The 26,433-nt window shown below is 48.4% G+C and overlaps 1 protein-coding gene across 9 annotated transcripts in view; it reads left to right on the top strand.

Annotated features, from left to right (window-relative positions):
- Positions 1-23,901, top strand: part of LOC149340627 (solute carrier family 2, facilitated glucose transporter member 8-like) — a 47,984-nt gene extending 24,083 nt beyond the window's left edge. For 4 of the 9 annotated variants that reach the window (XM_089549463.1, XM_089549459.1, XM_089549468.1 and 1 more), the window contains exons 2-5: positions 13,398-13,649; positions 15,676-16,073; positions 19,977-20,372; positions 21,593-23,901. In XM_089549463.1, coding sequence (XP_089405589.1) covers positions 13,415-13,649; positions 15,676-16,073; positions 19,977-20,372; positions 21,593-21,988 — 1,425 coding nt within the window. In that variant the 5' untranslated portion in view covers positions 13,398-13,414 and the 3' untranslated portion in view covers positions 21,989-23,901. Of the gene's footprint in view, positions 1-8,778; positions 9,174-9,309; positions 9,338-13,397; positions 13,650-15,675; positions 16,074-19,976; positions 20,373-21,592 lie in introns of those variants that run through there. The other 5 variants (XM_089549466.1, XM_089549462.1, XM_089549460.1 and 2 more) reach the window with 5 other exon arrangements.
- Positions 23,902-26,433: the final 2,532 nt, after the last annotated feature.

Genomic DNA, 26,433 nt, shown 5'->3' with positions numbered 1-26,433 from the left:
ATAGCCTTCGTCTAACAATTGCCAGCAAACGTAGGAACTCGTTCTTCCCCGTCTGTGAAGGCATAGGCTGCCGGCTGGTGCTGCTAACCGTTCTAATTATGACACTTGGCATGCGTATTACCAGAAGCGGCTTGGCGAATCTCCAGTGTCTGCCGATATGCTAGCGCAGTCGCTAAAAATTGCTTAAAAAAGTGTGCGGCTTTGTTTTATATTGCCCGCATAGTGTTTCAGAAGACAAACAGCAGAAGGCGCCAAACAGACGCAGACAACTAAAAGCCCTCTGTGGGAGAAAAAAATTTAGGAATGAGCATAGAATTGAATTCTGTTTAACCGTTATAGCGACTCGTGAGAATTGTGCGAGGACGGTACACGAAGATGCTACACGAGCGTCACTCTCCCCTCTTCCTTTTTATACACACAGATACTCGTTCGTGCAGCGCCGCCATGTATGTGTCAGAATTTTATCACTGCTCTAAAGGAAGTTCCTCCAATAAGTACCGCCAAGGTTGTGCCCTCGACTGGTATTCGAACGCGGCTCCATATTTTGAGCGATATTGTTTAGCCCTCATAAGCTGCGGGTACCTAAGTGATCATTCAGGAGCGAGTTCGAAGTTTATTTAGTGTAGCAAAAAAAAAAAAAAAGTCTTCACGATGGCACCGCTCCTGTCGGCACGTTCCACGGGTCGTCGGCAGCCGGCGCCACCTGCTTCCTCCGCACCTGCGCAGATCTCTTTCACGAAGGCTGACAGTAGATTGTACCGTATTGTAACCTTGGAAGCTGGCCGCATCCCGCCGGAACATTCGTCACCGCACTGCAGTACAGAGGCGTCATGCTACTGTCGTGTGAGCCGCGCAATACGAAAGGCAAGAATCTCCAACCGAAAGCCTCGTGAATCTCTTGTTCAGTGGAGTGCCTTAACTTACGCAAGCACCCGTACTGCTTCGCAGATCACATAAGCTCACATTGCCTGCAGACGTGAAAGACCAAACATATTAGACTACCTGTAGCTGACACTTCTGCAACACATTTGCTACGCTAGTCAGTTGTAGGATGAGGACAACGTTAAGCTTCAGTCAACCCAGGGAGCAAGCTAGTTTTCAGAAAGAGCAAGATGAGTTGTTGGGGGAGTTGGTTCATTGTAGCGTAAAGATGGGTTGTGCGAAAGGGACAATCACATGAAAGAAGACGGAACAAGAGCTTGTCTCGTCTTCTTTCATGTGATTGTCCCTTTTGCGCAACACATCGTTACGCTTCAGAAAGAGTGCTGGACATAGACGTCATTCTCGCTACCAACCAGGTCTCAGAGATGTGTGCAGATTAAAATTAATCACTCTAATTGTCTGCATAGATTGCGAAAAAAGTGTTTGTTTCAATGGAAACATTACCGTTATGACTGTACTGCATAACGTCGATGTGAAGACGCTAGTACATGTAAATATCCTAAAAATACCTACATGGACTGCACAGTCACCACAGTTCTCCACCGGAGTGAGAACGTACCAGTCAGAAAGGGTGTCATGCTAGGAGACGCAGTGTTTCCATTGTTGTACTGTGAAAAGCCACTCCACGGCCCGTGTACTGTGCGATGTCAGTGCACGTTAAAGAACCCCAGGTGGTCGAAATTTCCGGAGCCCTTCACTACGGCGTCTCTCATAGCCTCAGTCGCTTTGGGACGTTAAACCACATAAACCATAAACCAAACCACTCCACGGCCCGAGTGGAAGAAGCCAAGTACGAGGGTTAGCTGAGAACAACTCGCTAATATTGCCTTGTTAGGTAACGCAGGGGACGTGTATCGGCGTATAAGTGAGGACCTGAACAGGCAAAATACATGATTACGATTGAAATGACATGAAGAAAATTATCGTTCCACAGTCGTGCAAAAACAACAGTTTGCTATAAGTAATCACTCATGAGTTATTGGGAAGTGCTGTACATCAGTACGTCTAGTAGTGGTTGCATATTTGGACGGTGATTATAGAAATTAGGAGGAAAATAACAACCGCTTGGAGTGCGTTTGGCAGGTATACTTTTGCGCAATAAACATAAGCTTACAGTTTTCTCCGAAGCTGACAGCACGTAGCAGTTGTACTCCATCAATGCTTAATAATGAGACCGGAATTGGAGGCTTACGAAGAATAGCGCAACAAGCTGTGGGAAAAAAAATTAGAGGTGCACGCTAAGAGTGCGAAAGAGGACACCACGGATTAGAGACCAAACACTCGCCCTAGATATCTTGGCTGAAAAAAAAAAAAAAATGGGTTTGGGCTAGGCATGCAATCCACCCGATAGAGAACCGGAGACTCAGGGTAACACAGTGGGTACTGTGGCAGAGCGAACACATAGGTCGTTCCTTGACACACTCGAACTGAACAAGGGTGAGGAAAGGGAGTGAGGCACGCTGGAGAGTCCGGCGGTCGTATTCGTGCAGTGCGCGTTTCTTGGAACATTTTTTTTTCGTCCAGTGCGATTTCCTGTAAAATATTGCTTGTTTCTCTTCCTCCTCCCACCCATCCCGTCCGCCCAGAAAAAAATATCAATCCGACCTTCCAGATGACATAAGGTAACGTAAATCCGAATATTTGGTAATAAGATCTCAGACAAATTGCTTCCCCCAGTTTGAAACGTGCGTGCAGCGCAACGGTGGCGTGGGTAGCGCTTTTGAAGGGACACTGAGGACAGCTCTATGCAAGTACTGCTTTGAGTAAAAAAAAAAAAATCGATTATTTGGCTCCTTCTGGGTATGTTGATGTTTGTCCGTAGCTCAAGACGCATTTACCGCCGAGAACATTGTATTTAAAAATCTTCCCGCCTGTCGAGTTAAACTCGTGATGTCCCTACCGAAAATGTCGGGTTGCCACAGTTTCGAAGTGAATGGCGGTGTAACGTGGGCTCTGGGATCCGCTACAAAATCGGTTATCGGCGCATCCATTTTAATTGCGAAATCGGCCGGTGATGGCAACACCTGTATCTCGCTTTTTTTTTTTTGCCTTTTCTAGCTTATAAAAGCTCCGTTTACGGTGAGAATAGTGTCTTTGCGATTAGGACACAGTACCCTGTCGATGCAGGCCACTTCATTTTCTCCTTAATGTTCCTTAAAAATGAATTCTTTGGGCAGCAGGAAGGGAAAGGGGGTTACGTCCTGCTATCCGGCTCTCAGCGAGTAGCTGAGCAGAGGAGGAAACTACGATTTGCGTTTGATATAGGCTGCATTTCGGGAAGACGCGAGAGAGCTGTCAGCCTCCCTTTGCAGTGTTCACTATTTTTAAACACTGTAGACCTCTTATAATGTGCACAGTGGATGCCGCGAGAACGACACCCCCGAGCGGCGAAACAGTGTATTAAAAAACCTGCTGTTGCAGTCGGTTCACAATCGGAACTGCCCAGAGCGATCCAGCTGACTGCTGCTGAAGAGGAAAAGCTAAATCTGTCCGCTATGCTTGGCTTTCAGAGTATTGTTTTTCTCGATTGGTTTCGTGCACTTAGGTTTGCATAAAAATGCAAAGTCCATTTTGCTTTAGGCAGTGCGAGCTGGGCAATATTATTTTTATTTGTTTTTAAAATGCCGACGCTAATCTATGTATAAAAATGCAAATATATTCATATTGAACGGAACTCAACACTCGGGAACAGGTACAGGGTCAGTCAAAAGTTCCAAGGCCGCAGGGTTTGCTTTTGACCACCATAGTCGAGCAGTTGAGATACCCTCGAAGCTCAAAATATCTGTATAGAATAGAAGAAGGATCATTCTATCATCTGAGAACCTTGATAGATTTATTGGAATCTCAAGTGCCAGGATGTACCGATGAAAAGCGGACCATGTGGCCTGGGAACTTTTGACCAACCCTGTACATCCACACAGACGACGAGCTATACAGACACGAACACTGCTCATGGACCACAGCAGTATCACTGAAATGACACCTCTTTTTGTTTTGTGTTCTTTGACTCTTACGTTAATTTAACCGCTGGCACGCTGTCTGAACACGCGGTACATTCAAACCTTTCTCGACGCTGTCAGAATGTGACGACAAACGTTATTCTCTTCTGCTCGCAAAGTGTCCCTGTCTTGGCAGCGTGGTTATTGATATTTCTGTTCAGAGTCTCCTGCTCAAAGCAAGCATAAACGCGAGCCGCGTCACCATCCTGGCTGGCGAACTTGGGAGCTTAATTTCCACTAGCGGCATTTCCCACTTCGTCGGCGCTATGTTTGCTGTATAGATATTCTCGCTCGTCCTCAGGTTCACTGCGCTGCCAGCGCCTTCGCAATGGCTAGTCAGAGTTGCCACAGGTCTTCAACTGTTGTCCTAGGCGGATTGTCACGTAAGGGAGAGAAAAACATTTAGTGCAGAAATGCACTTTGGGAGTTGTACGTCCAAGTTCATTACGTCCAAGCTAACCTGGATGACCATAAAGGTCACCCGTGTATTTAAAAGCGTACCCTGTATGCGTGACCACGTATGCCGCATACTACATAAATGACCGCATGAGTAGGAAGGTACAGTCATGGTGACAAGTTTGCGTGATGCGGATTCGCGACAAAAAAAAAATTCATTTCGGCTTTACCTCGCTAAAAACTCAGCTTGTAGTCCATACCCAGCAGTTCTGGACAAAAACATTTTTCAACGGGAAAGAGTTTATGAACGCAATTTTTTCGTATATTGTAGGATTTCTTATAACAGTCAATATATCCGCAGATCTGCCATCCGCTGGCTCTCTTTTTTTTGCTATTAACCTTCTTGCTATCGTCAAAAACGTTCCCCATTGGTTTCCTAAGGCAGTCTTAGCTGCTCGATGCTAGCGATAGAAATGCTTTAATAAAACGACTTTGCTAAGCATCGGAAGAGTGGCCCATTACCTTCAATATTTTCATAACAGTACCTTACAATGCAGCAATATCTATAGTTTTTGTTCAAGAATGCTGGACATGGTTCCAGCGGGTGAAGCACGCATGTCTCCTCTTGTGCTCTTGCGCGTATCCTTTTTATTGACCTGCATGGCTTGACCGCGTCAAAATATTTTTAAATATTTTTTTTTTCTGAGAATCCGCATGCCGAAAGCTTGCCCATGACTGTATACATATTATCTACGTTACAGTCAAGTGAGGTTTTGAAGAGCGAAAAGATACAGAACATAGAGAGATAATGATAAACGGAAAGGCAGGGAGGTTAACTGGGCGACACCCAGTATGCTATACCCTACACGTGGGAATGGGGACGAAGGGAGAGATAGAAAGAGGAGAGGGGAAGGTAGGTCATTTTTCACGTGTCCGTAACTAACACGGTATACTGGGCATACCCTGAAAGTTTACAACCTTGAACTCAATCCTGAGTCTTTCAATAACTTTAAAAACGCCTTTACAGCTGTCCTCTTCGCCGAACGTTTAGTCCAAGGACCCAATATCTTGGCTTCTGTAAGGGGATGATTATCTAAGCGGCGGAGCGTTGCTGCCAGGAGGACGAGCTCAAGCTCAGACCGAGGGCAATCACAAAGTAGGTGCTCAATTGTCTCGTCGCACCCACAGTTAAACGTATGATAGTCTGCCATTGCGACACAAAGTGGCAGTTGGCATTTGTAAACGCCACTCCCAGCCATAGGCGACCCGAGGCCGGACGCTGGATTGAGTTGAAGTAAAGGGTCATGACGGTGTAAACTGCATACCGAGTTTCCACTGCTGGACAATGACGCTAAAGTCTCGTTTCGTCCGAGCACTTGCAGATGCCTTGCTGCGTCAGCTCTTGTCAGCGGTATCCGGACAATGCTGGCACTGCCGTGGGCCGATCGATCTGCATCAGCTTCGACGTTCCCAACAATGCCAGTGTGTCCTGGTACCCACTGAACGATGGTGTCATGACCCACTCCAAGTGCCTGGTGCTGTAGATGTCTCATCTCCGCTACGAGTTGCTGGTGGTCGCTATTACGTAAAGAAGAATTCAGACACTGTGGGGCAGTCGAAGCAGAAATCTAGGCTAGTTGGTTGTGATTAATATTAAACGTAAGACTAGCGCTTTCTATGTCCACGTCTTAAGGGCTAGTTTTACGTTTAGTATGAATTGTAGGGCAGCTTTTGAATCGCAGAACTCAGCCCATTTATGGGGTGTTTGTGCACCTATGTACGGCACAGCCGCACGAACAGTGGCCGACTCTGACCAAATGGAGGTTGTCCTATGCGAAATTAGTTGGCTGATACTGGCTTGTCTCGCAGGAATGACCATGGCGCAGGCTGAACTAGTAGATGAGACCGAGCCATCTATATATCTGTATACATGCGTGTGGTCACTATAATCGCCGTGGAGTAGAGAGAATGTCAAACATTAAAGGGCCGGCGTCGATAGGGCCGATTTCTTCGTTATGACCGGAATTGTAAGGCGCACGCATGGCTCCCGCAAGCACCACAGCGCTTAGGACGGTCGTACCGCCGGGGTGAACTGTGATGGGATATACGACTGGTGGGTTGCTGTTATGTTTGAGAACGCAGCGTGCGGTCTCCGGGCAGGTACTGACACAAGGTGATTCTGGAGAGTCCTTGTTAGGTGGCGTATGCGAATCCGCAGTGTGCCAAGGACTATAAGCGTCGAAAGTGGGGAGTCCTTGGCGATAGCAGTGGTTGCAAATGTTGATGCGCTGCGAGGAAGACCCAGGCGTGTGCGAAGAACCTGACCTTGTGTAGCCTGGAGGGCACGCAAATTTGCTTTGCATGTGTTGTAAAGCACGGGTGTACTGCATCGCAAAAAAAAAAAAAAAGAGTGCTCTGTACAGCTGCAGCATTGACTGAATCGGCGAAGATCATGACTTTCCACCCATAAATCTGAGTAAGTGAGCGATAGAGGTTGTCTTTTTTTTTTTTAAAGGTGCAATGCGGGCTACATGATGAATTCCGGTCTATGATAATCCCCTAAAAAACGGTGAGAGTTACAATAGGAAATGGTATAGCCGTCGATAGTTACCGGATACGGAGTCATACATTTGCGCATAAATGCTACTAACGCGCACTTCTCAGCTGAAACGCTCAGACCTTGCTCTCGTGGAGATAGGAGGATGTTATGGTCGCTACCCGCTGAAGTCTTGCTCGCAACTGGGGGCGTGTCACATAGGAGGACCAATTGCAGATATCGTCGGCATACACATAGATGTGCAGTGTATTAGGTAGGCTTTCTGGTTGTGCTGTAAGTGTCAGATTAAACGAAGTAGGGCTTAAAACACCGTCATGGGGCGCGACTGGGTTGGTGTAATGAGCAGTCGTCGGGCCATCTTCACACTTGATAAAAACTGACCTTTGGTCAGATAGCTTTGTATCCACCTGAAAATCCGACCACCGATCCAAGCAGCCTCTAGCGCATAAAGGATGGCTTCATTTGTTACGTTGTCGTAAGCAGCTGCGACATCAAGAAAAGGTGCCGCGCACATGCGCTTTTATTGTTTCTGTTGCCGAACTGTGGGCACAAGGTGAATGACGTTGTCTGTAGAGGAGCGACCCCGCTGAAAACCCACCATGGCATTAGAGTGTACTTTATAGTGCTCAATGTACCATTCAAGGTGGATGTTTGGGCGAGTTGGTTGCTCATGATGAAAAACTGTAGCGCTCGAGACGAGGACACAACGAAGACGACAACACATGCGCCATTCAAGGCGCTGCAGGTTGATTATTTCCATGATTTTTTCAAGCAACTGGCTACAGGTATTCGCCTGCACGATGTGAGCTCGAGCGGGGATTACCCTGGTTTAAGTAATGGTATCAGCCGACCGGAAGCGGGCGGAGTGGGTGTGAGAACGCGGGTTAATGACATCCTAGTCGAAATCAATCAAAAGGAAGATGTGGGCTTGGGCAGGGGCATGTAATGCGAAGGCAAGATAACCGTTGCATGGTCCTTAAGCGTAACGGAGTGGATTCCAGGAGAAGGCAAGCGTAGCAGGAGGTGGCAGGAAGTTAGGCGGCCGGATGAGATTAAGAAGTTTGCGGGAATGCGGTGGCCGCAGCTGGCAAAGGACAGGGTTAATTGGAGAGACATGGGAGAGGCCTTTGCCCTGCAGTAGGCGTAGTGAGGCTCTGGAGTGAAAAAGAGAAGGTGAAAAAAAAATGAAATTGAAAGAATCAGTGGGAGGCGATCAACATAAAAAGCGAAGAGTGCAAACATTACTCGCAGCGATGATTTGCGAGATCACATCGTATGGTCGTCCGTGTATTTTTGTCTATTTTTTGTTGCTGGGAGTTCTTAGTAAATTTAGAAATAACTGACAAGGCATGAGTAGATGCTTCAGGCACTTTACTGAGGCGCCTTGGGGCGTGCTTCTTTTGTTAGCCTTCCAAAGGGCTTTAGTTGCAACCGGCCTCCGACGTTTCGTAAACTAGCCGCGTGGTAGTACTCGCCCATCATTATCGCGATGAATGGGCTGGTCTGATTTCGTCTGAGGCATGTGCCAAGCGATAGATACAGGGACGTTTCCTCATTTGCAGTACTGCCCGTCCTTGTCGGCAACACAATTCGGACCTTCTAATCGTTATCGGCATCCGTGCTTAGTCTTGATTGATAACGCTCACCGGAACTGTGGGCGGGCTGGCGGCCGCAGCGCGGCCAAGTATCTGTCGCTAATCTCGGCGCAATTTCGCTTTTGTTTTTCAAGGCGGGGGAGCGGGAAAAGAAGAGAGGGGGAAGATAGCATGTCGTTCGTGCATTCCCTCAACTTAGCTTTGTCCTTCCCGCTTCTGTGTGCTCGGCCAGCAGATAGATATCCGGAGATCGTGATAGGATAACGGGAGGGAACCTATGGTCTACGGAAAACCACGCGCTCAGGGCGGTTTCGCCTGCTTATCCAAGTTAAGCTCCTAATTGTCCAGCTGTGAAAAGAGCCCAGCTATCGAGCTTCGGTCAACTGTTCTTTCTTGGCTTCGTCTTCCTTGGACGATTTCATTGCACGCTCCGGTCTGGAGTCGCGGCCGCGTCACACACAGCCAGTAACGCTGTTCGCACGCTCGTGAGAGCTACAGCGTAGAGGGAGGCGCTCGTGACGCTCGCAATCGCAAGCACGTGCCCGATCGCATTTCTGCTCGGACAGCGAACGCGCCAGCGCGTTGTGTCTCTCCGGTGACGCGGAGACGCGTCGGCGGTGTTCGTGACGGCAGGGACTCCTGCGGACGTCTCGTGACTGTGCTGCGGATCGAAGCCGGCGCGACGTAAGTCGCACGTTTCTGCCATTTTTTTCTTCTTTCGATGTCTACATCATAGGACCATTCAGAGCTCCATTAATAATTCACCCGCGCGGTGTCGTGCATATGAAGTGCTGGCGCTCTTTGTCGTTCTGTCGAGGCGCTGTCCACTGGACGATTGTGTGGAGTGCGTGAGTCAGTTTTTCTTTTCTGTCTTTTAGTCGTTGCGTAGTAGGCGCGTATGTATAGTTCGGTTTAATATATGGGACCGTCTCGCGAGTGGCGTTGAGAAGTTTCCCCATATTGTGGAGCGACGTTCTTCTCCGCGCCATCTCCTTCTCTCCTCTATAGCGCTTTTGGGTGGAAATGTACCGTATTCAGAAACACCGTATTGATTTTAACTTCCAAGTTCTGCAATATTCCACTTATAAAAACCGTTTTTTTTTTAATTCAAAGCATGCGGTGAATAACGGGAGAGAGATGAGTACTTGCGATTTTGCGCCAAGAGCCTTACTATCATGTGTTCATTGTCATTGACTGTCGTCTGTACATTATGATCTAGGCTGCACGTGTACTGTACAATTCCTTTCTTCTTTTGGGGGAGTAGGGGAGGGGGGGGGGAGCACAGTGCTAGACAGGAGAACATGCAGGTTCAGACGCAGCGTTGAAGCGCTATCTTGTTCTCTGCCCCGCTTTAAGCTGTGCTGTTCGTCACCTTCGAGCACAGCTCACTGCTTGGCCAAATTAAAAACTATACCCCTTGTTTCGACGTTGCGTTCGCCTCCAGGGCCGTGGGTCTTTGACCGGTCACTGACCCAGATTTCTGGTTTCCTGCACCTCACTTAAATTCATACTTGCTTCGTTGGCAGCAATTCGTTGTATTTTCTCTTTCTGACTACCCATAGATGTGCATATTCAAAATAGGCAATCAAGGAATTTTCAGCGACGCCTGAAACAAAACCGGAAGCGCACAGCATGGCCATGCCGTGCTCCGGCGCACGTGTTCATACACATAGTAAGACGTGCCATGCGGCCATTTTTAGACTGCTTGCATTTCCTGCCAGAGACGACAGATTTAGCGGCTGATGTTTCGCATTGTCAACTAATTGAACTTGTCTGGAATGCGGACAAAGGTAGGGAAATGAAGGGCTTTCATTATCTTTCAGGTATCGATACAGCGCGTATTTCCGATTGATCAACACCGGAACGTAAAAAGATTATATATATATATATATATATATATATATATATATATATATATATATATATATATATATATATATATATATATATATATATATATATATATATATATATATATATAAGATGCGAAATTGAGAAACGCTTCTTTTAAGCAAACGTTTATTGGGAGTCGACTTTTCGGACAGAGCCTGTCCTTTTTCAGAAAAAGGACAGGCTCTGTCCGAAACGTCGACTCCCAATAAACGTTTGCTTAAAAGAAGCGTTTCTCAATTTCGCATCTTATTTAAACTAGCAACCAAGTACGTTTACCTTATTGTGCTATATATATATATATATATATATATATATATATATATATATATATATATATATATATATATATATATATATATATATATATATATATATATATATATATATATATATATATAAAGTAGACTGACACACGCTTAAAAACGTAACAAGGGCTTACTGACGGGGATGTCACTGGTCCCCAGTGGTAACTTCAGCAAACCCATGTTACGTTTTCAAGCGTCTTCCAGTCTGTGCAGGCGGTTTAGGAAGCCGTAATGAGCGGGCAGATTACATTAGGTCAAAAAGGGGAAACACAACCCGGCTTCTCTTGGCTGACCTTTAAACAAGAACAAGTTGCTGGATCAACGTTAGTGGCACAAATCAAGGACGCCGAGGCAGTTCCTGGCCTCAGATTTATCGTATCTATATAGCTCGCTAAAGTGGCAATGAAGTACATGGCGTACCGTAATGCTCCGTACGCAGTGCAGCCATTTTAAATCATCTCTGGGTGCCGGTAGTGCTTAAAGCAAGTTGGGAGAATCAGAGCTTGAACCGTTTTTGAGGGCACAGCCCAACAAAGTAGTCGCGCCTGTGTAGATGGTCGATCATTGAAGTCCCTAAAATTCCTCCAAGAAAAAATATAGTTACCGTTGACTTTACAACACCACGCATCATGCGCCTTTTGTAACCCAGGAACATCTGTCAATTTTTTTGTAAGTTTTCTCAATTGAATTCTCTACAGCTGTCAGTTGAGCGTAGGCGCGATATTTCTGCGTTTTCGGCATCGTACACAGGAATCGCTATGAGTGATTCCATTACAGAAGTTGTCTCTGAACAAAGCGTGCATACATTTATTTTGCACCGCACGCCGTCGCGCTAGTTGCATCCATTCATACGTATATACTGAGATGGTTGCGGTGACACCTATAGGCGGCGCTTCTGCTAACGAATTCGTGCTTTCCTATCCCGGCGTGGCTGCACCATAGAGTTTCTTACTATTACCTAGAGGGAAAGCTGGCGGCGCTGCACTTCAGCCACCGTGGACGCTCAAAGCATCATGGGGCGGTGAGCTACTTGTTGCGAGACAGTCGTAGTTTTTCGGGAACACGGAGTGGCACTACTAAGACATTTCATTCCGAAAACGCTGTTCGTGTGTGCTCAGACGACTTTCGCGCGAACGCAGTGTGCAAAACCCATAGTAATGAAAACGCGACGACACACGACGCCAATAAAAGGTTTCACTTTTCCGAAATGCTATTAAAAACCTGCTATAGTGTTTAAGCAAAAATATTTTTTTTGAAAACATATTTACTTTTAAAAGTGCGCCCGTTAATTACGAAATATTAGTTTTTATTGTGTTCATTACTTGGCCAATAGGAGAGCGAGTCGTCTCTTATTTTGGGCAAACTTTGCACTTAAATGCTATTCTGCTCGTTTGTTGCAATCATTAGACAAAATATTGAATGTTAGGACGTTTGTAGTTATCAAACAGCTTTATTTTTCTATTATTTTTTGGCCAAAAGTTGCAGTTCCGCAACAAGTAGCTCACCGCCCCATGATGCTTTGAGCGCCCATGGTGGCTGAGGTGGTCACGTGGGGTCTCCATGCAAACTCCCATAGACGGCTTGCCAGCTTTCCCTCTAGGTAATAGTAAGAAACTCTATGGGCTGCACAGTGAGTGGCGTCTCTTGTCTGCCCTGTGACAAACCTGTCTGGTCGAAGCGGGCATGAGCGATGCTCACTGTGGCTGTGCTTCGAGTGTGCAGTGTGTCGTTTTTGCGCACTGTTAAAGATGCACGTGGAGGACGCACCTCCTTTAACTCTCGTCCCTGATGACGATGCGCGTTTAACCTCCTTGTGACCTCTTACACACGTATCAAATCAGCGCTATGAGTGCTTCACTGACAGGGTAAATCAGCAAGATACAACGCACAGATACACTAACACTGACCTTGCGCTGGCTTCGAAATAGATAGCGCGTTGTTCAGACTCAACGCGTGGGTATGCTATTTTGTTGCGCAGAGCACGTGGTCACAGGGATCACCCCCGGGAGCACGTGTTAGAAATTAAGCATCCGTGCCTAATACCTTAACCTCAAGTGGATGAATGACGACATGTACCGTCACTGTACGTAGGCGTATATAACTGTAGCTTTAAAAAAGTATGTGTTGAAACTAACGACACGGAGGAAATCGGTGCGCCAACCCAGGTATCCGGGAAGCTTTGTAATGATACAGAATATTTTTCCCTCTTGTCGCATTATGGTACGTTGCGCTATATACTTGTTATACTCCTGGTACTTGATCGTTGTTGTTTCAGTATGCGCCCCCGGATAACCTACTAACACGCCGTGGAGGCTACCGAGAAAGGGTCAGTTTTATCCCTATCATACATGCACTGGCTGCATGTTTTTCAACAAAATATGTCTGAATCGCTGGGCCCTATCCAATATTTTCAGTTAATGAGCGATGTGTAGATTACTGGCATCGGACGCGGGGTTACAAGAGGAGACAGAGACTGCAGAGGTCCAAGGGATGCTTTTTACAAAGCGTGTGCAAAGAAAACCTCGGCCACATTCTGCCGCTTTTGCAGTGCTCCCATCATGCAATACTCCCCGTACTCTGTAAGAGTTCCTGCTGTTCATGGAATTGCGCGCATCCTGGGTCAACGGTGTCTCTATAGATTTCCCCCTCTGTGGACGTACGAGATGTCTTAACCCGCCCCCCCCCCCCCCCCCCCCCTCACCGTTGCCAGTGCAGGGTCGTCTCCAGATGGAGGACAGGCGGGCGCTCACCGCTTCCGACGAGGGCCGCTCCCCGTGGCGCGGCCCTCTGCTGCTGGCCGTGGGCTCGGCATGCATGGGAGCCTCTTCCTTCGGTCTCACACTCAGCTACTCGTCTCCCGCGCTGCCGGACATCCGGCGACGGATGCCGTTCAGCGACAACCAGGGAGACTGGTTCGGCTCTCTGGTCACGCTCGGGGCGCTCTTCGGGGGTCTCGCCGGCGGTAAGTATACTTGCATTTCGTTTTGTTTGGGTTCTCCCTGCCTCTACTATGCCTTTACTTCCTCCATCTCTGTGAGACCGCTTAGCTTTTTCCATGCCTTTGAATGTGTGGGTATAGCGATGACGCATTATTTGTTTGCCTTTTTTGTTATGTGCAGCTTCCCCTAGCTTAAGGAAGCTGAGGTAAACAAGGAAGGTGATAAGGAATAGCGCCGGCCACAAGAAGGCTTGCTACGTGACTGCCGCGATAACCCGTGGCGCGCTTATCTTGCGAATACTTGCCATTTTAGCGCATCGCTTTGTGCGTTGATGAGCCGGCAACCTCCGGCGGTTCGTTTTATGATCACATGGACCAGCTAATTAAGGAGAGGAAAAAAAAAACTTACTAGCCGTAGACGTTAGGACGATACTTTTGGGTTGTTTTTGCAGAGGAATGTGCTTGATGCTGCGCTGTTCTTCAACGCTTTTATTTTTTGGGAAAAAGACCGTAATATTCTTGCTGGAGCAACAGTGCGCCTGCATATGGCTGTGGCTGCAGTTTTGTCATGGCTAAATGGCACCCAGGTGATCGAAATTTCCGAAGCCCTTCACTGCGGCCTCTCCCATTGCCTGAGTCGCTTTGGAACGTTAAACCCCCATAAGCCAACCATAAACCAACTAAATGGCACCCCGTGGTTTCCCATATAGAGGGCAGGAGCTGCTCAGATAGGTTTTCAACATTTTTTTACATTTCCTACTAATTTCGCACCTCTTTTCAAGAATGCAAATTAAAGCACCGATATCGGAACGACTGCGCGGAAAACAGTCTGAACGGAAAATAAGTGCACTTGGTGAACCCAACGTGTCATTCACCTTTTTTAGAACGTTATCCCAATCGACAGAGGGGCGTGCTGATGCCACATTCCGCTGTAGCGTTGCACACAATAAACGCATTGTGACGGCGCCCTCTCATGTAGAGGTTATTACGATATGGAATGCACGAGAGCGATGTAGGTGTATGTAGTGGAGGCCTCCTAAATTAAGTGCAATGATCCGTTGACAACCGTTGAAATGCGGAGTGTCTAGTCGGGAACAAAACTTTCTGGACTGCGTGTTCCGGAAACGAAAGCGATATCTATGTTATTAGCCGCCGGATGGAGACTAAACTTGTGGAGGTTAAAGAACAGGATTTTGACTTCCACTTCCACAAGTGGGATCTCCAGCCGGCAGCTAATAACAGAGACATCGGCTTCCTTTAAGAAGTCTGCGGGACAAAGGCTTCTGTTGTCCCCGACAGTACTTTCATGGAACCGCGCCTGTACTGTGATGTGCTTTCATGCAGTAATTTTCATTACCAGCAGCGTTCACCTGGATCCTGGCGTTCGCATCGTTGGCACAATTCATAAAGAACATCATCTATTTGTGCTTGAGGACCGGCAAAATAAACATACTGACAGTGTAGTGCATTTAGTGTCTAGTGAGGAGAGAACTTATGTCATGAAATGGAAAAGTAAAACGCTTAAGTGCCAGAAATGTGTCAACGAGCGCGTTGTGGAATGTGCGGCAATACACGCCGAAGCCGTTCCGTTAGTGTTGCTGCTCTTATAATTAAGAGGCACCCTCTGTCTAAAACCACGAAGAATCATGCCTCCAAGTTGTAGAACAACCAGTGGCGCACGATCGGCACGCGCTTGTGCCTTCCCTTTTGTAACCATCACGATAGTGCTCGGTGCCGAGTTATAGCACGGTCTATCTTTGCTAGCGCGCGTCGGTCATTCCGAACGTCTATTGGTGCGCCAGAGTTTTGTTATCGCCAGTTTATATTCGCAGTTCTGAGGGCATCCGTCATCGGTCTCCTGAAAAAAATTCATTCCTGATTTTTTTTTTGTTCGTGTGGCGGTGCTGCCTTTTCGCATTTTTTTTTTTTTTGCTGCCTCATTTCACGTACTTCTAACTGCTGTTTGGAGCGAGACAGTTGCGTCTCAGTATATAAAGGAGGCGCGCTGCCCCCAGGCTTCTTAGTTACATTCCAGTCCCGACACGCGCAGGCCAGCTGGTGAATAGGATCGGCCGCAAGGACACCATCATCTTCTCGTCCCTGGGCTTCGTGCTGGGCTTCCTGCTCATCGAGGTGTCTCCGCAGCCCATGGTAATGTTCGTGGGCCGCTTTCTCACGGGCTTCTCGACGGGCACCACGGCGCTCGTGGTGCCCGTGTTCGTGTCCGAGGTGAGTCCGCCGCAGATCCGCGGCGTGCTCAACACCATGTGCACCATCGCCGTCACCTCGGGTGTCCTGATGGCCTACGTGCTGGGCAAGTGGCTCGACTACCAGTGGCTCGCCACGGCCTGCATGGTGCCCTCGGTGCTCATGGTGCTGTCCATGCCCTTCATGGCCGACTCGCCGCGATGGCTGCTCCAGGCGGGACGCTCCGAAGAGGCCCTCAAGGTACGCGCGCCGCTTCTTCTCTTCCTCCAACAGGCCCGGAAGTTACTCGGCGATTGATGTGTAGGGGACTTCCGCGGAAACCTAACACTGCCGTATTCGCATCCTGGCCCAACTAGTGTTACCCAGGGAGGCCTAAGGCATAAGATACATGCCCACATCGAGAATCTAAAATTCATTTTTTTCGATGTCTTCGCGAGCAGTCCCTGTTCCCGCGATTGATATTTCAGTGCAGTTGCGTCAACTGAGTCTTTGTGAGAGGCCACAACGTTCACGCTTGTTTCTTCATGGCTGCCATGCGTTCAGCCACTTCCATCCTCCCACTTAACCGACTAGTCCGTGTAGTTGCATTTTTTAAAGATGTTCAGAGCCATTTGCAGTTTTTGCCTCGCATCACACACATATTAGACATACACATGACAAGCTTGCTGCTCCTGGCGCCATGCCGCGCTATCAGGGCGGGAACGTCATGGTTCAGATGGGTGCTGACGCTTGTTACTTTTGCACCTGTACCGATAAGCTTGGGTCCCACCTCTTACACTAAATATGCAGACGCCCCACGGGAGCTCGATACCAGGGTGTTAGCCGACGACTTGTGCACGCAAGCAACCGATGTCGAAAGCCCCGCACCAAATGCCCCTGCCTTTTCCGCATTACGATTGCTCCTTAACCGTTGCCCTGGCCTAGTATCACGTGTCGTTGGACGCAAGCGGATGGTTGCCTTAAGGCATGCTACAGGATATAAAGTATCAGGGCATGCGCAAGTGCTCTTTCGATGTTTTCTGAAGAACGCAGCTTATGCATTGAGCATCATCATCCTAAGAGTTCTGACCCTGCGACACCTTTCGTATCTCCATACGCTCATCTCGTCCCTGTTCCTCTGCAGATAACCTTCCTTTTTGCAGCATGGCCGCATTCACGATGACCTGGCCCACCTTTTGGTCCTGACTCGTGCAATCTGTGGGGTTTTTAGCACTGGAAAAATCTGGTTTACGCCGGCAGGATGATCTGAAAATACTGAGAGCGGAAGTAACATGCTTGCGGTTTTGCTGTGATTCTAGTACGGCAGCAAGATGGCGAGCTCTAGCCGCCGCGAGCTCTAGCCGCCGCGGTGGCTCAGTGGCTATGGTGCTCGGCTGCTGACCCGAAAGACGCGGGTTCGATCCCGGCCGCGACGGCTAGAATTTCTTTGGAGGATAAATTCTAGAGGCCCGTGTACTGTGCGATGTCGGTGCACGTTAAAGAACCCCAGGTGGTCGAAATTTCCGGAGCCCTTCACTACGGCGTCTCTCATAGCCTTAGTCGCTTTGGGACGTTAAACCCCATAAACCAAACCAAACCAAGATGGCGAGCTCGACATTGTTCGTATTGAGAAGAAAGCGAGAAACAGAATAAGCACAACTGACGACACACCCGCCGCGGTGGCTCAGTGGTTACGGCGCTCGGCTGCTGGCCCGAAAGACGCGGGTTCGATCCCGGCCGCGGCGGCCGAATTTCGATGGAGGCGCAATTCTAGAGGCCCGTGTGCTGTGCGATGTCAGTGCATGTTGAAGAACCTCAGGTGGTCGAAATTTCCGGAACCCTTCAATACGGCGTCCCTCATAGCCTGAGTCGCTTTGGGACGTTAACCCCCAATAAGCCAATTAACCGAACCAACAACTGACTACACGACGCAAGAGAGTTGTGAAAGTGCTTTTGTCGCCGTCTTGTGTGCTTGTCCTATTTCTCACTGCCTTCTCAAGACGTGCTCGGGACCCCGGCGCCGGCCGGGGTGGACTGTTTTTTTTTTTTCTGTACTGAAACTTCGGAGACGCAGCAGTCCATGGACGGTTTAAAAGTGGAAAATGGGCAAACCTACGGGGGTGCAAAATTGCTGGCGCTGACATGGCATTTGCGGACGCATGTGAGTTCCACTGTGGCAACGACGCTGCCCAATTTGCTCGATGGCGCGCTAGTGACCGGCCTCCTAAAGTTGCCGACACGTATGGCAAACGGAGGGGCTCTTGCACACGTACAGGGCCGATCATGCTTCTCTAGAGTGGTCTGACGGGGCGCTGAGGACTGCGCCTGCGACGCATGGCGGCAGTCACGGGGTTCGAGGTCACTTTGCAGCTAGCGCCACGAGCATGGACACAGCGGCATTCGCGGTCGACCGATATACAGGCGTGTGATTCGCGGGTCGCGAGCACCGGCTTTTATCATCGAAATATCACTCTCTGCTGAGCTAATAACACATCATGCTGCCGCCACATTGCTCGCAGTGCTCTATGGCCTCGCGCAATGCTATAACTCCGTGAACGTGCGTGCGTGCGTGCGTGCTTGTTTGCTTGCTTTGTCTTGCGCGTTCGCGTCTCAGTCGCCACCAGTGTTGTTTCACTGATGCGGAGCCGGTACTTCCGACCCGGAAATCACGCAGGCCTGTATCTCGGCCAGCCGCGATAACCACGTGCATCCGCTCTCGTGGCGCTTTTGACTATCACTTGTGTTGGGCTAGTTGGTAGCACATGCTTCTGAACGAACCAGCGCAAAAAACACAACGGACAAGAAAAAGAACGAATCAGCGCTCCTGTCCGTCGTGTTCGGCCTTTTCTTGTCCGTTGTGTTTTTTGCGCTGGTTCGTTCGGGAGCTTTAGACCATGCGATCTCAAACACGGTGGCTGCCGCCAGGCATCGCACGCGCTGCTCGCAGCGCCCGTCGTACCACTCTAAACAAGTCTGAACGAAAGGCTCTGCACTTTACACACAGAACTAAGGAGTGTGCGCGGAAGTAGTTCAAAACGCGTTGATATTTCCAGATACCGATCAGTCCAGCATCCAGCAGCCGCATTCTGGGATTGTGGGCGCTGCGCAACTAGTTCGCAAAAGTACATATGTTGTCTAAAACAAGAGATCTCTAAGCGTGCCGATAGTGCGATGCCTTGTGCCTAGGCCAGGCAGGGTGAATCATCTACGGTCGCTTCAGAGAGCATGCATGCTTCGTGAAATCATTTGTCAGCAGTGGTATCGCATGAGGCATGCGCACGCGCTCAACTTTCGAGGTGATTAGGTATTCGTGGTGACCGTGGCACGTGTGCCAAACTTTTTTTTCTAAATGTTGCCTAGCGGGACCCTTTACTGACAAGTCGATGTCGATACGTTTCTTTTCTCATTTGCCTGCTGTTCCCCGTCTCGTTTTCACTGCGCTCAGCCTGTCATTTGTTAGCAAGTAATGTACGGGTACTTGTTCGCTTCTATATCTGTCTCGTACGTCTTAAGCGCCGATTTTATCTTGCAGACGCTCCGCACATCGAGAGCCAAGCAGAGACTGCTTAGGGCAGCGATGGCTAATTAATTCGATGCAGTCTATTTCGTGGACATAAATAACAGAACACTGACTGTAATGAGTCAACCAGTAGACAGCAAGCTGCGCGACTATCTGGACCGATTGCGATTTATCATTACGGCATCAAGCGTGGGCAAGTATCGGAGTTGCAGCTGTTTAGGGGGGGGGGGGGGGGGGAGAGGTGAGGGAGGGACGAGCGATCCCGGCCGCGGCGGCCGAATTTCGATGGAGGCCAAATTCCAGAGGCCCGTGTACTGTGCGATGTCAGTGCACGTTAAAGAACCCCAGGTGGCCAAAATTTCGGGAGCCCTTCACTACGGCGTCTCTCATAGCCTGAGTCACTTTGGGACGTTAAACCCCAATAAAGCAATAAAGATAACAGACATACACCAATACCAAAGCCAAGACCAAGACCTTAGAGGCACAGCACTTTGTCATGTTGAATTGTAACCATTCCAATTTCCTTTGTACGCAGTGGTTCTTTTGCCTCTAAACAGGGCAGCATTTTTTTTTCGCCACCGGTATGTTCGCGCATACCCAAGCCAGCCCTAAAGTTCTCCCTTCCGTAACATTCCGTCACGCAGGCACTGGAGTTCTACGAAGGAGCGGACAGGGCACGAGAAGAGTTCGATAGCCTGCAGGCGGCGGGAGCAGTCGTCGAGACGTTCTCGTTCGCGGATTTCAAGCTGCCGTACATCTACAAGCCTTTCCTCTGCGTGCTCCTCGGCATGTTCCTGCAGCAGTTCTCGGGCATCAGCATCATGCTGTTCTACACTCAAGACATCTTTGAGTCTGCCGGCTCGACCATAGAGTCCACAGACTGTACCATAATCGTCGGCGTCGTCCAGGTAGCCAGTGGCTTCCTGTCAACGCTGCTCATCGAGCGCCTGGGCCGCAAGATCCTGCTGCTGGCTTCCTGCTTTGTATCCTCCATCAGCCTCGTCCTTCTGGGGATCTCGTACCACTTCAAGGATTTGCAGGTAGGCTGGTGACACCGTGGGGCTAGGTGGAGGTTGCCCTTTGCTTTTATCAATCTTTTCAGTTCTATAATTGCGTACGAGTAATACGCCTTCTACTCATGCCAGTGAGAATCTGTGTAGATAGTATTTGCTTCCCTTCCTCGGTTTCGATGCGAAGAATTTGTCAGTGTATTTTAGTTGCCTCTGATAAATGCTCTGGTAAACTCAAAAGCTAGATAAACAGTGAAAGATCCTGCTGTGGTGCTTTATCTCAGTTTCAAAATGTGTAGCATTGCTTATGTTCAATGCTGCACTAGAATTTCTAGCTATTCTAGAGACCAGTATACTGTGCGATGTCAATGCATGTAAAGAACCCTACGTGGTCGAAATTTCTCGAGCCCTTCACTACGGCGTCCCTAATAGCCTGAGTCGCTGTGGGAATTTAAGCCCCCATAAAACATTATTCAAATGAATGCTTAAGTGATGGGCTAGCACTGAGCACAACAGAATAGCGGTGTGCAATATGTGCTTCTTACACAAACCTCTTCCCAATTTCTATGAATATTGTTAGACATCGATTTCAGAGGACAGAGCGAGCCGATAAGGTTGTTTCAAGCATCCAGCCCTTTCATTTGAAATGGCAGTGATAAACTTCTAGAACGTGATCTAGTGTCGCTATTGTCAGCTAGCACTGCCTTGTCCCATAGCAAGATATCTGTTATGGTAACGATACAGAATTGTTAGCTCAAGAGAGCATGGACCGGCAACGAAAGAAACGATGGGACACGCTTCGAACGTCTTGTCTCGTCTGTCTCTCTTCTGATTACTAACCACCCCAGCTATCTCCTTTATTTTGTTTTGTTTAACTACTGGCTGTTTTTTTTTAAGCTTGTTTTCCTTTTTGATCGTGTAAAGAATCGTAAAGGTTTTACTAGGTGTTTTGCTAGACGTGCCTGTATTTGAGTACATAAGTTGAAAACATCTGGCACAGAGCAAATCTTTTCGAAAAAATTTCTTTTCTCTTCAGAACAGAGAACAGACGGCTGCATTTGTTCCACTTCATTTCGTCGAGCGGTGTTTTACATATTTTGTTTCTTGCAACTAACTGCTTAACTCCACGATATTCCCACCTCTTCATCTTAGCTTGGCCCGTGCAGTTTCTGGAATCTTTCATGCCATAGGCGTTTTTATTTAATCCTAGTGTTAAGGTTTACAATCCTTGCGCGCTTGCATGCATTCAGGGCCAGGACTTCCTCGCATCGTACGGCTGGCTCCCTCTCCTGGCCCTGTGCGGCTTCATGGTCGGCTACTCAGTGGGCCTCGGACCGCTGCCCTGGATGCTCATGGGTGAAATGCTGCCGCTGCGCGTCAAGGGCTTTGCGACGGGCGTGTCAACAGCCTTCAACTTTGGCTGTGGCGCCCTCATCGCCAGGGAGTACCACAGCACCATGAACCTGCTCGGAAACGACGGCATCTACTGGTTTTATGCCGCCGCCATGGCCTTGGGCTTTGTGCTGGTGCTAATGTTCATCCCTGAGACCCGCGGAAAGACTCTTGAGGAGATTGAGGTGCAGTTCGGCAAGAGTGCGAACTCCTCCGCAGACTCGAGGGAACAACCAGGCCTCGTGAACGCGTAGTGAGTTATTTGTGACTGACAACTGTGGACTGTTTGTATAGGACCTGATTTTATATGTGTGCATTGTGAAGTTTAAGGCACTGCACGTAGATTGTGTAGCTTGTGACGAATAGGCTTTTGATTGAAGCATTAGTTTTTGTTCATGCAGCTTACTTTGTGTGATGATTCGTTTTCGTTGACACCTCCCGGACCTGTATTTTTGTAAGCAAAGTGTGCTCGTCCTACTCAATACGCTTGGCATCCAACCGACCACCAGCCTCTAATGAGGTGGTAGCGATTGCCGGTTCCACCGCCCGGCTGCCTACAATGGTGTCAGTACATAGCTTGGAGTTTCAACTGCATCAGCTAGCGTTGTTCTCATTGATTTCTTCATCACTGTCCATTTCTTGGAAAAGGAGAATCTCTCAAGGTTATGAGCAGTGCAGCCAAGTTGGCTGGTTGTTCTAAGCCGCTGGAGATTCTAGTCTAGGCTGCTGAACGCAACTCCAACTGGTCTCAGCACTGGCGCGTAGTCCTCAAGCTGAATCGTTCCGTTTTGCTGCTCAGCAGGTGAAAACGTCCGATTCTGCAGTGGCGCAACCTTAACTGATGAATCAAACTATGTGCTATGGAGTAATGTAAGTATAATTTCAGCATCCCCAACGCTCATCGTCCTATGTTGGTGAACTAAGCATTGTTATTCACTTTGTTAGCAGTCTCTTGAGCTACAGACAGTGCTTGTTTAGCCGTTTGCACTGGACCACTGCTATTAAACAGCACTTGGGGTTAATAGTACTAATTAATGCCAGGGAACGTTATCATAGGTGTAGATTTTTTTCCTTTTCTTTGAAAAGCACCAGTCTGGTGTAGTTGCGGAACGAAGGGGGGTAAAGCCAGGATTCCCGCTGTAGCAGACAGTGAGGCGGTACATTGGGCTGTGGTTGCGTTCTATGCATACAGTCATGCGCAAAAGGGGAGAGACCATTTATATGGATGTGAGTGATTTTTCTGTATATAAAGGAGTGCCTGGCAGAAGTGTGGGCAGACAGGCTAACATATTTGGTCACACACCCTATGCCTGTCTTGAAAAGAGGCGCTGCACTATGAGAAAGCACTAGCACATAGTTCTGTCGGTTCGCGTGGCCTCTCCACTTTTGCGCAGGGGCGCACATGCTTTTGTGGTTTCCAGTGATACCTCCAAACAGTGATCTGTCAGTAGAGCCGCACATAGTGTACACTGGTGCATTCCACTCTTGAGCTTCGAAAATATCGGTTGAAACTGTCACACCTGTTCTGTCTGCTGCCATCAATTTGGACATACATCGCCTTTTAGCCCTGTTCGCAACAAGCACTAGTACTGCATGGAAGAAAAGCCCGTGTGCAATTCCATGACCAGTATCTTTTGTTTTGACAGTTATCGCCGGAAGCTACATACTGTCTGACAAGTACCTGTGGATTCAAGTAGGCTGCAATACGGTAGTGCTCCGAATGTGCATATCTTGCATGCCTGAGCTCTATACTGAATTGACTCTCTGGTTCTAAATAGAACACGTGTTAAGGTCAAATTGAATTGCTCTCTATTTGCATGTTGTTCTTGACACTGCAAGTATGCCCTTTTTGCATTCGCTGTGTGCACTGTCACCATTTTAAGAGACTGTGCTCTTTGTGCACTTTTCGGTTTTGGAAATTACTGTCACATCTACTGTGTTGTATCGATTTCTGGTGCTATTGTAGTCATCTTGCTACTCATATATGATCTGTGCTCCAAAGATATAAATATCTAAACCACAGTATCTGCACTTCCCGAGCTTTCCCCCACCCCCCCTTCCAGTCATGAGCATTGCTGCCGTCATCCTTTATCATGTCCTAACGGTTCATCCATTTTGCAACCTTCAGACATTGTTTTCATTGAAGTAAATGTCCCCTACAGCACTCCTTACGATATCAGTGTGAATCTATCGTGTTTATGTGGCGCCTTGTTGTTGCAGTCTTCAGTTACAGTCTGGTTGCTGCCTTGCATGCTCCATTCGGAGACAACGTCTTATTTGCAGTGAAGCGCTTCAGTGCCGATACAGCGCATTCGCGCATAGTTCAGCTGAGTACCGTATTTACTCGGAGGTAACGCGAGGGTCGAATTTGCGGACGCTTAAAAGGAAAAACTAAACACGAATGTAACGTATACGGAACGATGACGCAGTGCACGGAAAGATGGGTAGAATTTTACGAACCTCCGATCGTCGGTGGTCGTTATCAGCAACATTTAAATGAGTCGTCTTCGTGGTGTCTTCGAATAATTGCGCGACTGCACGCGAGTTCGATGTCACAGAAAAGTGCGTCAGGTTACCATATCGGTGCCCAGGAAAGCAGCGAGGACGCCTTTTCGCGTGTAATGGCAACGGCAAGCTTCCAGCGCACCCGAAGCGAATTATTGCCGTTAGCTTCATACAGCGGCGCTGCGGACGTTAAGGAAGTCTGGCGAGTTTGAAGAGAACGAAATGAAGGCCTTTACATCTCGCGTGTTTTACCTCATATCCGCCTCACGGTACGTCACGAGTGCGCCGCCGTTGCTCCGATACGGAAGGCGGCATTCCGGTCGCCTTGGTTGCTATTTGTGACTCGGAGCTACCGTTGGTTGACCAAAGGGCATTGTAAATTTTGTTTTTATTTGAGTTTCCCGAAGCTAGCGGCCGACCTTCCCCCCCACGCTTCAACCAATACACGAGCAAAAAATGGAAGCAGACACTCAAGCTCCGCTTGAAGTGTGGGTTAATTCCCACGTATGCAGACTGTCATTTTCTACTTTAGTCCATGGTAGAGAGAGGTTGGTCAGATGGTTCTTGAAACAAAGTGAACAAGGGAAGGAAAAAAACTCGGGGTGCTACAAGTGCACTTGTCTACAAGTGCACGTTGTCTTCGTCTGGGCCCAGACGAAGACAACGTGGGTAAAAAAAGAACAGTTCTTGCTTCTGGTCACTGAAGGCCTAGTTAGTCATTTTCGTACTGATTGCAGCATGCAAAAAAGGTAGAATAAAGGACCTCCATGTTCTATCCCGTTGACATGTGGTAAGGAGTACATGGCTGTCTAGGTGAGACTGTCACTACAATGTTTTCAAATCTGTGCAGGCGTTGTAGGGACTGTCAATGCGCGACGTACTGTGATGAGCCTATTGTGATAACTGCGCTTTTCATGCGAGATTATCGAAGCGACGAGAACAGCAAGCCCTGGCGATGTGTGCGCAAGCGGTACTCCCCTATAGCGTTGTCTAAATCTATTAAGTTAGTTACTGCTGATCACAATCAACAATGGTGGTTGGGAAGGCGTATGATACCTCTGTGGCATTGCTGTTCGTAAAAGAAATTAGGGGACACTTAGGCTGTGCCTTGAAGAATAGAACTCGATAGCCTGGCCTAATGGGAGCATGTACTACTCGGATTCCAAGGGTGCTACAAGGTTCGATTCCCCTCAGCCTCCTAACTGCTTTGAGAAGCTCGAGTTGGCGGCTCCTCCCCAAATCGGCCATGTCGCATGACGTCGCAAAACTCTACGACCAATCTCTGCCCGGCCATGTCAGCTCCCCATCAACCCCCGGCCGGAGCCATGACCGTGATTTTTTGCTCAGAGCGCCGACACTGGATTTTGTGGAGAACGGGGCCTTTAACGCTGTCGCATTAAAATAACTGAAATGAACGAAAGCTTGAGGGGCCGCCTTAAAGGGCGACTGCATCATTTTTTGAGAATTTCGCTATATTTAAGGATTCAAGTCTATATAGGCTGTAAGTGAAGCATGCCGAAGGCAAGATAACCGCTGGTCCTTAAGGGTAACGGAGTGGATTCCAAGAGAAGGCAAGCGTAGCAGGGGGCGGCAAAAACTTAGGTGGGCGGATGAGATTAAGAGGTTTGCGGGGATACTCTGGCCGCAACTGGCAAAGGACAGGGTTAATTGGAGAGACATGGGAGAGGCCTTTGCCCTGCAGTGGGTGTAGTCAGGCTGATGATGATGATGATGACGATGAAGCATGCCAAGCGTTTTTGCCCTAGCATTTAGAATAGTGACGTAATTGACGATTTAATTTTGCGCGTCTCCTCAAAGCAGCGGACGAGTGCGGGGAAGTTCAGTGTGGCGTCACAGAAGGTATGATTTCAAGTTACCGCTGCCGCCAGACACACCTTGCCGACCCTTGTTAGATGCTGCCAAATAACGCTCGGTGGACTTTGCCTCCTGTGGCGTTGTTTTTTTCCTTCAAAGCAGGCGTCTATGCGTTGGAAATGCACCGATACCTTCGATGGCGTCATCATGCGACCCCTACTTGGCGTTGTGCGCTGCGGAGAATCTTGAACGCCTTCGCGATTTTAATGCGCGATTACGTCACCATTTCAAATGCTAGTCCAAAATGACTTCGCACGCTTTACCTGCATGTTCCACACATTCGACAGTTTTAAGCTCATCGATTTCTGAAACCTATGCA

Source organism: Amblyomma mixtum, chromosome 6 (assembly GCF_055824585.1).
Source record: "Amblyomma mixtum isolate Tamu chromosome 6, ASM5582458v1, whole genome shotgun sequence".
Lineage (NCBI taxonomy): Eukaryota > Metazoa > Arthropoda > Arachnida > Ixodida > Ixodidae > Amblyomma > Amblyomma mixtum.
This window is presented reverse-complemented; position numbering and strand designations above follow the sequence as displayed.